Genomic DNA, 13860 nt, shown 5'->3' on the forward strand with positions numbered 1-13860 from the left:
GTACCCCATTTCCATTCAGATATTCTTGTGATATGAACTAGCAACTTAACCTGCACACAATGAAAATATTAAAACTTAAGGCTCTAAATAATGGCAAGCATGGAATAACTGGATTTCTATTCTTGGTTTGGGGGCAGAAAAAATGTTGACATTAATTGCTACATGTCTAAAAAATTATAAACATATAATGGGCTCATGCTAGTTTTACACAATGTTTGATATGAAAAGAAAAATCAAATATGTAATTTTAACACAATGTAATTTAAGATTATTAGTATTTAATAATATCTCCTCTGAAAATTGCTTGGTTTCTATAATAAGGAAACCCTAAACTATCTAGTGCTATTATTTTATTTTTAAATTGTGGTCTTCTTTTGTCCACTTCTTTATAAGAGTTTTTTATTTGCATAATCTACTTACATATTTATTAGTAAATTTATTAAACCTTAGTTTGACTTCTAAACATTTTTCTTTCTTCTGACCTTGGAACATTTATACAGCGTAAGAACTGACAGTATGTATCTGTCATTATACTTTTATCAAAACTGCTTTAAAATTTTCTAATTTATTGTAGCCCTTTGTTAACATCCCTCCTGAGTAAATGATTTTTTTTATTTCACATAGGTGATATATAAAATAACAGACCATTAAAGGTAATATGATTTTGTCCTAACTATAGGATAATATAAATTAATGGTAGAGATAGGTTCAGTGAAATTTCCTAAATAAGTTGGAAATATTTTATATCAAAACTAGTTAAGAAAATACTCTGTATCTTTCAAGAGAGGGGAACATTATGAGATATGTGGTAGAAGCATGATAATTATAATCAAATCACATTGTGAAAAAGTCTTTTTTTTTATACTGCTGCAAGTGAGTACTCACACAGCACTGCATTTTATGAGTACAAAAGCAAATGAAAAAATGACCAGATGTGGCCCCATAAAATGTGCAAAGATGGATACTCTTTGTCACTTTTGCTTCACTCAGAATGCCAGTACTTCAGATGAGATACTAGTATTATTTTCTTTACAGAGAGTAAGAAAGCCATTACTGAATGGCTCCATTCTTTGACAGTATTAAGACACAGTATTTATGCCAGACCCAAACTTATTTACATAAAGATGAGATTATCTTCAGCATGCTCCTATATGAGCACAAATATAATATGTTATAATTTGTTATCTTCTTTGATATAGTCTACTTTTAAAAACAGGATCAGAAAAACAGAAGACTTGTCATTCATACCTAGCCATAGACAATCTGTAGGTATACTATAGAACACATTTTTGTTGTCCGTCTCTTTTCATTAGTCACCAGTCATGTTTACAGTTCACTTACAAAGTGTAGGTCATATTGACACAGCTATTGGGTTAGAGTAAAATAAAGAACTAGTGAAATACAGTTTTCAGAAATAAAATCCCTATTATATTATGTTTTATCTATTTGCATGTTGTATGCTTTTTGGCTTGTCAATCAAATATAATAAAGCCAAGCTTCTGTTTTTAAGATATCTTTAAGCCTTACCCACACTAAAGATTTGTCAATGTACATTACACGTTACTCTTTCTTTCCGACATTATATTCTTTTAAGGTCAGCATTTAATAGGCTTTTGTGAACCCCATCCTTACAGCATCCAATAATTCCCATAGTGGTCTCACCGTGGTCAGAATATGGCCTCACCTACCTTGAGGTTTAAGTCATAAACAAGAACATTAAGCTCGGGCACTGTATAGATGTTGCAGACTGCATATATTTCAATGAATCCTGTTCATGCCTAACTTATATTATAGAAGTATATTATTTTCAAGTTTTGGTTGCTTTGCAACCAGAAATTATTGGCCAGCATTTGTCTGGCTAAATCTAAACTGAAAGTGTTTTTCTAGTCATTTGCGGTAGTAGAGGTTATTAAAGCTTATGCTAAGGTGAAACTATAATTATGATAATCATTCATTTGAAGGAGAATTAGGAAAGGACACTAAAAATGTAAAATTGTAGGATGGGACATTATAAATATAATACTATACATAATAAATGTTGACAATGGTGGTGGTGATGATGATGATGATGATGATGCAGCTTAATAAAGTCTAAGAAGTATTTAAAAAGCAAACCAAAACAAACACAAACACTTCTCAGGTAGGTACTATGGAGCTACTTCAAGTTTGTTTATTATTATTATTTTATTTTTAATTAACACATCATAATTGTACATATGGGATACAATTTGACATTTCAGTGCATATGTTTTGTATAATAATCAAATCAGGGTAGTTAGCTTATCCATCACCTCGTGCATTAATTATTTCTTTGTGGTAAGAACGTTGAAGAGCCTCTCTCCTAGCCGTTTCATAATATCCAATATCTTAACATTCACCCATTACCCTACTGTGCAATAGAACACCAAAACTTATTCCTTCTGTCTAACAGTAATTTTGTACCCATTGGCCAACCTCTGCCTGTCCTTTTCCTCCCCTCTCCAGTCACTGGTAAGCACTGTTCTATTCTCTGATTCTATGATATCAACTTTTGAGGCTTGATAGATTTTCCTGCAGTCCGTGTGCCAGGATTTCAAGATAAAGAGAATAATCTCTTCCCTCTGAGACTTGGTTTGTTGCACAAAATCTTCGGGTGGACTCCTAGGGTGTATATGTCTCCTCAAACTATGTGCAGATAATTATGTATATGCATACTTAACTGGGACAGTACATAAATGCCACATGATTCAAAGGGGTTCATATGCCCACAGCATCAAAAACTGCAAGCAGTTGTAGAAATTTTGAGCCAAATAGCTAATCATTTGACATTTTTGCTCTAACAGGCTTTGGAGTCAGAAGACCAGGGTTTAGTTCTAGTTCAGATGCTTCTTTGCTATTAACTCAAATAAATTATATGAACCACTTGAGTCCTCACTTTCCTCCTCTGCAAAATGAGGATAATTATGGCATATAAGACACAGTGGTATGAGGACTAAGTGAGATAACACAGATAAAACTCTTAGGCCAGTCCCTGACACATAGCAGGCCTTACGTAAATGATAGTGGTGATGGTGATGGTGATTATAACCACAAAGGAAGAAAAGGAAGAGTAGAAGGAGAAGATAGAGAGAGCAATGTCAAGGAAACTAGGTTTCATACGCAATGCAAATACTCCCCCCAATATAGAAAGATGATTGAGAACAATTATTTAATATCTTATACACACCATTCACTAGTATAAAAATTCTAACAAATTTAATTTCACCTTCCTAGCAGTCGTATAAGGAAGTGATATCATACATATTTCTACATGAAGAATCTTAGAGTACCTAGCTCAAAGTCCCATAACTCTTAAATGACTGAGCCAGGTATCATCAGGGAACACCAGGACTCATGTGGTTATCAATCTTCCCAGCAAACTAATACATAGCACCTGTCACTTCCGTAGTCTCTATGTACATTAAGGGAGAAAAATGGGGGCTTACTTGCAAATTATTTCTATTTAAGCTTAAAAGTTACTATTGTTTTTATACATGTGTCCCTGCTTTTCCAATGAGATACATCAGAATGGTATTCAATGTGAAATACTCAGAATGCTATTTCTATGTAATCAGTTGTGAATTGTGTTGGCCCCCAGACACATATTCATAATAACCAACACAAAGGGGTACAAACCAGAGAGACATTGCTGTGGCTAATGTTTGGAAACCTCTGCTAATGGTAATATTACCCCATAGATTCGCAGTTCCCATATTGGGAATTATATGTACTTATCTCCTGGAAATACTCAGCCCCTTCATGGCTAATTAGCCATATCCATCTCCTTCCCCATTTCATTTGCTCTCTGCTTAAAATTGCTTTGAGTAAATCAAAGCTGAAAATACTTTGGACTGTGCCATTCTGTATTATGGATAAAGAACGTGGGCCTAAAACAGAAAGTTATAAAATCTTATCACAGAGATGAACTGTGAGTTTTCTGCCCTGCAAAACAGCAAGACTCACCTCTGGTTCCAGTGAACATCTGTGTTCTTTGCACTGTGCTCCACTATAGAGCATAAAAATGCATATTTAGATTCACACAGAATCATTCTGCTGTAAATCAAGCTTATGTTTCATTTTCTGTAATAAATTTAAATATGAATGACCCACCCAAAAATGGGCAGCTGTTTGTTTTCTGATACTCTGCTGTCTCAGGCACTCATTTTTCAATAAAACAAAATCCATATTTGAAGAAGACTGAAATTATACCTAAGGTCAAAAATAACCATAAAACAGCTTATCTAAGAAGGTTTATACTGATTTATGCTTTATCATATTGGTGGCTATTCTTAAGCCAGCAAATTTCTTGTTTTTTTTTTTGCTTTTTTTTTTAATGTTTTAAGTTCTAGGGTACATGTGCGCAACGTGCAGGTTTGTTACATATGTGCACATGTGCCATGTTGGTGTGCTGCACCCATTAACTCGTCATTTACTTAGGTATATCTCCTAATGCCATCCCTCCCCGCCCCCGCACCCCCACCTCAGGACAGGCCCCGGTGTGTGATGTTCCCCTTCCTGTGTCCAAGTGTTCTCATCGTTCAATTCCCCTCTATGAGTGAGAATATGCGGTGTTTGGTTTTTTGTCCTTGTGATAGTTTTCATTCTCAGCAAATTTCTTATTCGTAAATGAGAGCTTATGTCTGTTCTGTTCAGTGGAACATGCCCCCCAGTCCTGAGGTATGGAGCTCCTTTCATCTTTGGCACTTTACTCCCCTGTTTTATGTAATTAGTTAAACACGGAGGAATAAGGGAGGGCAAGATGGGAAATACATCCCTGGGAAAACAAATTGCTGATTTTTTTGAAACCAAAAATGATGCCAGACTCAAGATATATTTCGGTTTTGATCCTAAACTGCAACTTCCCTCCTTCCTTGCTTTCCTCGTTCTTAATGCCTGCTATCCCTTCTCTAGTGTGCAATGACTGCCTTTATTAGCCCATTCTCACACTGCTATAAAGACATATCTGAGACTGGGTAGGTTATTAAAAAAAAAAAAAAAGAGGTTTAATTGGCTCACGGTTCTGTAGGTTAGACAGGATTCTGCTTCTAAGCTGGCTTCAGGAAACTTACAATCATGATGGAAGACAAAGCAAGCATATATTCACATGGCTGGCAGGAGAGAGAGAGAGAAGGGGGAAGTGCTAAACACTTTCAAACAACCAGATCTCATGAGAACTCTATTATGAGACAGCAGTAGGGGGATGGTGCTAACCTATTAGAAACCAGTCCCACCATCCAGTCACCTCCCACTAGGCCCCACCTCCAACACTGCGGATCGCAGTTTGACTTAAGATTTGGATGGGGACGCAGAACCAAAACTTACCACTGCTTAACAGGCTGCTGTCTCATGCCACCCTTTCCTTGTATGTTTTACTTCAATACGTATTGCTTACATAAAATTTCTAATTCTCTATTTTCTCACTATCCTTCATGATTATCATCATTTCTCTGTTCTAGTGAATGTTTTCTCTGTCTCTGCTAAGATTGGGCTTATCAAAGACAAGGAGCGTATCTATGTAGCAGAAACAGTGATCTCAAAATTACTTGAGGAGAAACCCTGAACAGTGATGATATCTAAAAGGCAGAGAAAAAAATTTGAAGAAAAGCCTCAAATCTATATCTCTACTTCATATTAAATATTTCATCTGAGGTTCAGACCTGCAAATTCCAATGCCCGCAGGTCGGGTCACTTCCACTTCGTTGCCCCTTATGCACTGAAAACATAACATTATCTTTTCCTTTAAAAATCTTAATTCTCCAGAAATCCCCCTCAGTGAATGAAACCACCAACTAGCCAGTGACCCAGCCACAAATGTGGACATTATCCTCGACTCTTCCAAATAGTCGCCAAGATGTTTCAATCCTAATATTTAAATCTCTTAAAAATTCAACAACTTTCTTCCCCCAGCCCCACCATAATCCTTTAGTTCAGGCAACCATTATATTTTTGCTAGTTTATTAAGAAAAAATTCTTAACAGGGCTCCCAAATTTTACTCTTGGTCTTTCTGTTGACTTGACACACTGCAGCCAGAATTCTAATACATGAAACATGGCACTTTCCTTCTTAAAATCTTGGCCCTGCTGGGCTGATGTGACCCAGAAACTGTGTGTCTCTGAATTTTTTCTACACTATCTTTGTATTATGAGCAATTCAACCAGGCTGGGCTGTCTTCAGTTCCTCAAACATACAACACCCTCTTCTCTGGCCTCTGGGTCTTTGTGCTCACCTTTACACACACACACTACCACTACTGCCCAAATAAATGGCTGCTGATTCTCTCTGGAAAGCTTTTTCTTACTCCCAAAACGTGACCGAAGTGTTCTTCTTGGTGTTCCCATCACCCTTAGAACATCCATCCCAATAGAGTAATTTCATTCTGCATTTTAATGCCACACTCACATTTTTTTTTTTTTTTCATCTGGAAGGACAGTAGGAGCAGGAACCATGGCTGTATGTCTTTTAAAGTCAACATTTATTAAACTCATACTATGAACTGGTTGTTCTTCTAACAATCTCACAACCCTGTGAGATAGTTATTATTTGTTAACCTTGTTTACAGAAAGCAAACAGAGGCACAGAGAGATTGACTACCTTACCCAATACTACTCAGCTAATAAATTGAGCTGAGAAGAGCAATTGGGCTCCTGTGCCCTCAGTGTGAACAACTATACTAAGATGTCTATATTATTATTATATTTCCAGTGCCCAGCCCAGTGCAAGACGTTTTATAGGTGCTCAGAATAAATTTGTTCAATTAAAAATTAAAGACAGAGGAAATTTTAATCAAGTGTTGGAGTTAAAGTAACCCAACAAGGGAGGACTGGTATCCTGCAAGAAAATTGTTGAATTATACCCCATAAATATGTACAATTGCAATGTGTTAAGTAAAAACAAAAGGCCTAGGAGCAACTTGGGTCTTAACTGAATAGGGGAATTGACAGGCCTCAAGATGTCTCATGAGGGAATAAGGAGGCAGTTCATAATGACACAACATCAGGAGCTAACTGTGCTAACAACTCTCACAGTAGTTATTCTATGAAGATATTTAGCTTCTTTTTAACCTATAAGTAAACCATCTTTGAAAATAAATGTTCTTGTTAAACTAGAACTAGAGAGTGACACAAGCAGTGAAATAGGACGACCAGGGGCAAACCTGAGTTATACTAACGTTGATCACAGATGCAGAGGTAGGACATCTGCATGCTCATAAGTGAGTGACTTATCAAAAAAGGCTTTTGTCTGCTATGACATGAGGACTGTTGTGTAGAACTAGAGAAATATTTCAGTAAACAAAGCACTTTATTGTCATCACAAATACGTCATGCAGACACATTCTAAATAAGTAGATGATACCCAATCCAGGGGAGAAGTTCTAGTGTTCCAAAGCACTGTGAGATAACTATAGTTAACAGTAATATATTATACAGTTTCAAATCGTTCCAAGGAGGATATTGAATGTTCTCAACACAAAGAAATGATAAATGTTTGAGATGATGAATATGCTAATTTCCCTGATCTGGTCACTATACACTATATATATACATATAACTTTGCACTCCATAAATATGAAAAATTATTATATGTCAATTAAAAAAAAGAGGTCTGATGCAATAGTTCGCACATGTAATCCTAGCATTTTGGGAGGTCAAGCAGGAGGATTGCTTGAGGGTGAGAGTTTAAGACCAGACTGGACAATAATGACAAGATCCCATCTTTACAATAATTTAAAAATTAGGCAAGTGTAGTAGTGTGCCCCTGTGGCCCCAGCTGTTCAAGGCTGAGGTGGGAGGATTGTTTGAGCCCAGGAGGTTGAGGCTGTAGTGAGCTGTGGTTTTGTTTTATTTTTTATTTATTTTTGTTTTTATTTATTTTATTTTATTATTGTTATACTTTAAGTTTTAGGGTACATGTGCACAATGTGCAGATTTGTTACATATGTATACATGTGCCATGTTGGTGTGCTGCACCCATTAACTCGTCATTTAGCATTAGGTATATCTCCTAATGCTATCCCCGCACCGTCCCCCCACTCCACAACAGTCCCCAGAGTGTGATGTTCCCCTTCCTGTGTCCACGTGTTCTCATTGTTCAATTCCCACCTATGAGTGAGAACATGCGGTGTTTGGTTTTTTGTCCTTGCGATAGTTTACTGAGAATGATGATTTCCAGTTTCATCCATGTCCCTACAAAGGACATGAACTCATCATTTTTTATGGCTGCATAGTATTCCGTGGTGTATATGTGCCACATTTTCTTAATCCAGTCTGTCGTTGTTGGACATTTGGGTTGCTTCCAAGTCTTTGCTATTGTGAATAGTGCCGCAAGAAACATATGTGTGCATGTCTTTATAGCAGCATGATTTATAGTCCTTTGGGTATATACCCAGTAATGGGATGGCTGGGTCAAATGGTATTTCTGATTCTAGATCCCTGAGGAATCACCACACTGACTTCCACAATGGTTGAACTAGTTTACAGTCCCACCAACAGTGTAAAAGTATTCCTATTTCTCCACATCCTCTCCAGCACCTGTTGTTTCCTGACTTTTTAATCGCCATGCCACTGCACTCCAGCCTGAATGACAGAGCAAGACCCTGCCTCAAAAAAAAAAAAAAAAAAAGAAAGAGAGAAAGAAAAAATAGCAAAAAATAAATAAATAAAAATTAAAAAATTAAACAAGTAAATAATTTTTTTAAAAGTCTTCTCTTTTTGTGGACTATTCAGGCATGCAAAGGGCATGAACACATTCAGGGCAGCAAGGGCCAGTGAACAAAATTGAAGAGAGTACAGGAAAGTAGCCTATGGGAATTCTTTTGCTTTTTGCAACTGGAAAGGAATTTACTCTCAGAAATTAGATTTAATGTAATGACAAATAGTGATATCTTCTCCTTCCTCCTAATACTGTTTATAATTAACTGCTGTCTTTGTGATGCTTCTTTTTAGAATGTCCATTAAATTACTGCAGAAATGGTGGGACTTGTGTAGTGGAGAAAAATGGTCCTATGTGTCGGTAAGAAGCATTGTTTAATTTTTTTTTAAGATTTTTTGGAGCTGACTTACTTATTTTTCTATAGGCTGATATAATAGAGCATCAATCAGTATGTGGTTAGTAAGGTAAAAATAGTGGATAATGGCACTATTTACATTTATCTGTCTGAATAAGGTAAAGGAATATGTGAGCGCATTTCAGAGAAATATCTATTATTTATTGTGATCATGCATGTTTTTCAACATTTTATATGTGTAATATATAATTTTAATAATACTATTCCTTGCATTTAATATTTCTATCAGGTTTTTAAAAGATTTTTTTCTGATATGAATATCTTTCTATTTCAGATGAACTTTGTGTCTGTATTTTCTCTTTTCATTTCAATGTTCTTATTTATCTTTAACAAAGGATAAATTAATTTATAAATAAAATCATTTGCTGGTATATGCAGTGGGTATTTATAAGTAAAGTTAAGGTATAGATAAGAAATACATTTGCATACCCAAAGCAAGAGTAAACAAAAATAGGCCTTGTGATTTCTTTGGGGAAATATTTATATTGCATATCAAAGATGGCTTGATTTCTTCTCTCACCCTTTGGGGAATTGTGCAAAACAGTTTCAAAAACTCCAAAGGAAATGATGCATATTTCATTATATTTGTGTTTATGCCTTTATAATTTAGCAGACCAATGGATATATCACTTTCCTTATTAGAAAACTCATTGAAGGTTGCTTTTCAAGTCATTACAAAACACACAAAGGTATCTGAAAAGCAATGGCTAATAGTTGTTTGAGTTCCTTATTTCTGTCTTAATCAACACACATAGTTTAGAAAAAATAATTTATTCCTAAAAAAATAAAAAAATTCTACCAATTAAAACAATAACAAAAATTTTATGATGGACCGTATTTAGACAGCGCTTTAGTTTAACATTGTTGAAATGTAATTACTAATGAGTTTCTTGGAACTGTTTTCTCTTTCAATGCTTTACATAATTTATTTCTCAACATGTCAACAAAATTATACTTTCCCCATATCAATTTCCATGGAAATTAATTTATTGGAAACTATCACTTGATGGAAAGACAGGATATATAATATTAATTTCTAAAATCTCCTGAAAGAAGTTTGAATGATGCCATAAATAATGTTTATTAAATATCAGCTGAGTAGATAATATTATTTAATGTCAACTGATTACAGTAAAGAGGTTGATTTTTGTCCACTTTAATCCTGACACTTAGGCCAGAAAACTCCCAGAAAGATCAAGAAAGAGCTTTACATTCTTGGCAACACTCTCGTGGTCTTAAATAAACTTGAAAAATTAAAATCCAGATGGTGAAGTCTTAAACTTCTCTCCAGTGGGAGAACTCTAAGGTGAAGGAGGTGAGACAGAGAATTGAGAGAAGAAAGGAAGTCAATGGGGAAAAATGTAGAAAGGAATTCACTGCTAAGAAAGTCAATCAAATATCCTAAAGTATTATTTTTGATAGCAAATAATACTTTACAAATAGTGAAATAACTATAATGAACATCAGTGCAAACAAATGTTGGAATTAGTGCTGTCTAGAATGTAGGTATGAAAAAATGACTTTTGAAACTTTTTCCATATTGTAATAGCTTAGCCATTTCATTCAAGTTTTTCTTTCTATAAAATTATGTACTAAAAATGTAATATATGTGGATTGTCATGAGTCTTTTTAAAATATACAGTAGTATATCAGGCAAAAAGTAGAACTCTTGACACTGAAATCCTACAGCGTAGTAGTAAGGTTTGTATCCATTAAGATATATTTGTCTTTACACAAGCACACACACACACACAATTTTAAATTCCTAAATCCCTTATATATTCTTTTAACATTTATTTTAGGTTCAGGGTTTATTTTAGGTTCAAAATCTCCCATGACGAGTTTACTTATGTAACAAATCTACACATGTTGTTTTAATTATTAAAAATTTATTGAGTTAAGTATTTATTAAGTAAACTTGTCATGGGGGATTTTGTACAGATTATTCCATCACCCAGGTACTAAGCCTAGTACTCATTTTTTATTTTGCCTGATCCTCTCTTTTCTCCCACCCTCCATGCTTCAATAGTCCCCAGTGTCTGTTGTTCCCCTTTGTGCATCCATGTATTCTCATCATTTAGCTCACACTTATAAGTGAGAACATGGTATTTGGTTTTCTGTTCCTGTGTTCGTTTGCTAAAAATAATGGCCTCTGGCTCCATTCATGTTCCTGCAAAGAACGTGATCTAATTCTTTTTCAAGGCTGCATGGTATTCCATGGTGTATATGTACCACATTTCCTTTATCCAGTCTACCATCGGTGGGCATTTAGATTCATTCTACGTCATTGCTATTGTGAATAGTGCTACAATGAACATACATATGGAGGTGTCTTTATGATAGAAAAACTTATATTCCTTTGGGTATATACCCAGTAATGGGATTGCTGGGTCCAGTGGTAGTTCTGTTTTTAGCTCTTTGAGGAATCACCACACTGCTTTGACAATCGTTGAACTAATTTACACTTTCACCAACAGTACATAAGTGTTCCCTTTTCTCCACATCCTTGCTAGCATCTGATATTTTTTGACTTTTTATTAATAGCCATTTTGACTGGTGTGAGATGGTATGTCACTACCGTTTTGACTTCCATTCCTCTAATGATCAGTGATGTCAGGCTTTTTTTCATATGCTTATTGGCGACATGTGTGTCTTTTCAAAAAATGTCTGTTCATGTCCTTTGCTTACTTTTTAATGGGGTTGTTTGTTTTCTTCTTATAAATTTGAAACCCCTTATATTAAAAAGGCACTTAAACCTGGAATTTACAAGAAAGTGATAATCTTTACTTTTCACCTTTCCGTCTTGGCAGTGTTTACAGTGGATTGCTCTTTCTCATTACCTGATTTCTGGGATATCACTGACCATGCCTGTCACTCTCCTTCACCCATTCTTTTTCTTTCCTGTTGTCTAAATATTGGGATGTTAGATGATGCTTTCAGTTCCTCTCCTGTTTGCCTACACTCGCTCACTATCTAATCTTGTCTAGCCTTGGACCTGTGAACTAAATTTGTAGACTTCGAATACAGTTTACCAGCAGACCAGACTCCACATTCTTAGATTTAACCACCAACACGACGCCAGATCTCATTCAGATTTTATTTGGATATCTCCTAGGCATCACGAATTTCACGTGTTCTAAAAGACCAGTTTTCTGGACAGGCCATGTTCTTCTATTTCTCCAAGCTTTGGATAAACTGATCCTTCTGTCTAGAACTTTCTCTTTTTTTAACCTATTTGCCTAGAGGATGCCTTTTCATCCTTTAGATCCAACATAGGTGGCGTTTTTTCTGAGAAGCCGATTCCAGCCCAGCCAGGGAGGGTTGCTTTTTCCTCCTTCTGGCTCCTCTCCTCTCTTGCTTCGCTTTCCACAATATTTTGTGTGTGTTAGTTTTACAAAACTACCTGTTAAAAATCGGCCCCATCTATCTAAAAAATACATTTCCAGTAAAATTCTGTTCTTTATAATGATCAGAATTTGTTTTGCCCAACTTTTTACTAGTTTTCATTTTTAAGGATACCTCCAACAATTATGGTCATTGAAAAAACATAAAATATGCTGACTTCTTACACATTACACATTATTATAAATTAATGAAACAGGAATGAAAAATGTTTAAAACTAACAAAAAAGAGGAAAGAAAGTAATAATAGCACAACAGATCAGTTGCTTTTCAGAAAGAAACATTTATTGTCAAGTGTAACATATATTGACATCATTGCATTGCAGGTTTTTCTAGCTATTCTTATTTATCTTTTGCAAGAATTTATATTTCTGGTCTGATAATTTGTTCAAAATATCAAAACTAAATTACTATCTGACAAATGTGACAACTTAAAATGTCATGGTTAATAAAAAGCATTTCATCCAAATAAAGACCAGGTGCAGTGGCTCACCCTCATAATCTCAGTACTTTGGGAGACTGAGGCAGGAGGATTGCTTTAGCCTGGGAGGTAGAGGCTGCAATGAGTCGTGATTGCACCAGCCTGAGTGACACAGTGAGTTCATGTCTCAATAATAATAATTATTATTATTATCATATAATTATTATTATTATTATTTATATTTTGTGGCAGAAAATGATTAATAATATAATCAAAGACCTTAAAGAATAAAATAGATTAGGATAAAAATATGTCAAGAAGAGAAATCAAAGTATTAGTTTAAGGAGGAGAGGTACATTTAAAATTCTTGTTAGTTATTTGTTAACTTTTATTTTCAGTTGACGAGTACATGTGTAGGTTTGTTGTCTCAGAGGTGTGGTGTACAGATTATTTCATCACCCAGATAATAAACATAGTACCCAATAGGTAGTAGTTTTATCCTCACCCTCCTCCCACCCTTCACTCTCAAGTAGGTCCCAGTGTTTGTTGTTCTCCTTTGATGTTTAGCTCCCAATTAAAATGTCTAACTGTTAAAAACTTTTATTTTGTATTGAAAGATGATGCATATTCAATCACCATCGTAATTACATTTTCAATGTCTACATTTAAGAGAGTGATGTCAGTTTTATTTACAGTAACCTGGAAATTGTATCTTTTGCAATTGATTAATATTAACCTGAAAAACATTAATTTTGACTTAAAATTAAAGGGACTATGAAATTTTTCAAAAACTCCTTTGGAGAGTTCATGGGCAAAACTTTTGAAGACCATTGGCCAAGAAAATAAAGGTCATGTCTTCAATACATTTTCATGACCAGTCCCTAATGTATAACTGACATTGCAAGAGTTATTTCAGTATGTGCTCACAAATGATGAATGAATGTAAAGTCCTGA

At 35.0% G+C, this 13860-nt stretch overlaps 1 protein-coding gene across 1 annotated transcript in view; it reads left to right on the forward strand.

The window, feature by feature from the left end:
• The window catches only part of MALRD1 (MAM and LDL receptor class A domain containing 1), a 690246-nt gene that overhangs the window by 561939 nt on the left and 114447 nt on the right, over positions 1-13860 (forward strand). Inside the window, exon 44 of the mRNA XM_063611006.1 lies at positions 8962-9028. Coding sequence (XP_063467076.1) covers positions 8962-9028 — 67 coding nt within the window. The remainder of the gene's footprint in view (positions 1-8961; positions 9029-13860) is intronic.

This window comes from Symphalangus syndactylus, chromosome 10 (assembly GCF_028878055.3).
Source record: "Symphalangus syndactylus isolate Jambi chromosome 10, NHGRI_mSymSyn1-v2.1_pri, whole genome shotgun sequence".
NCBI lineage: Eukaryota > Metazoa > Chordata > Mammalia > Primates > Hylobatidae > Symphalangus > Symphalangus syndactylus.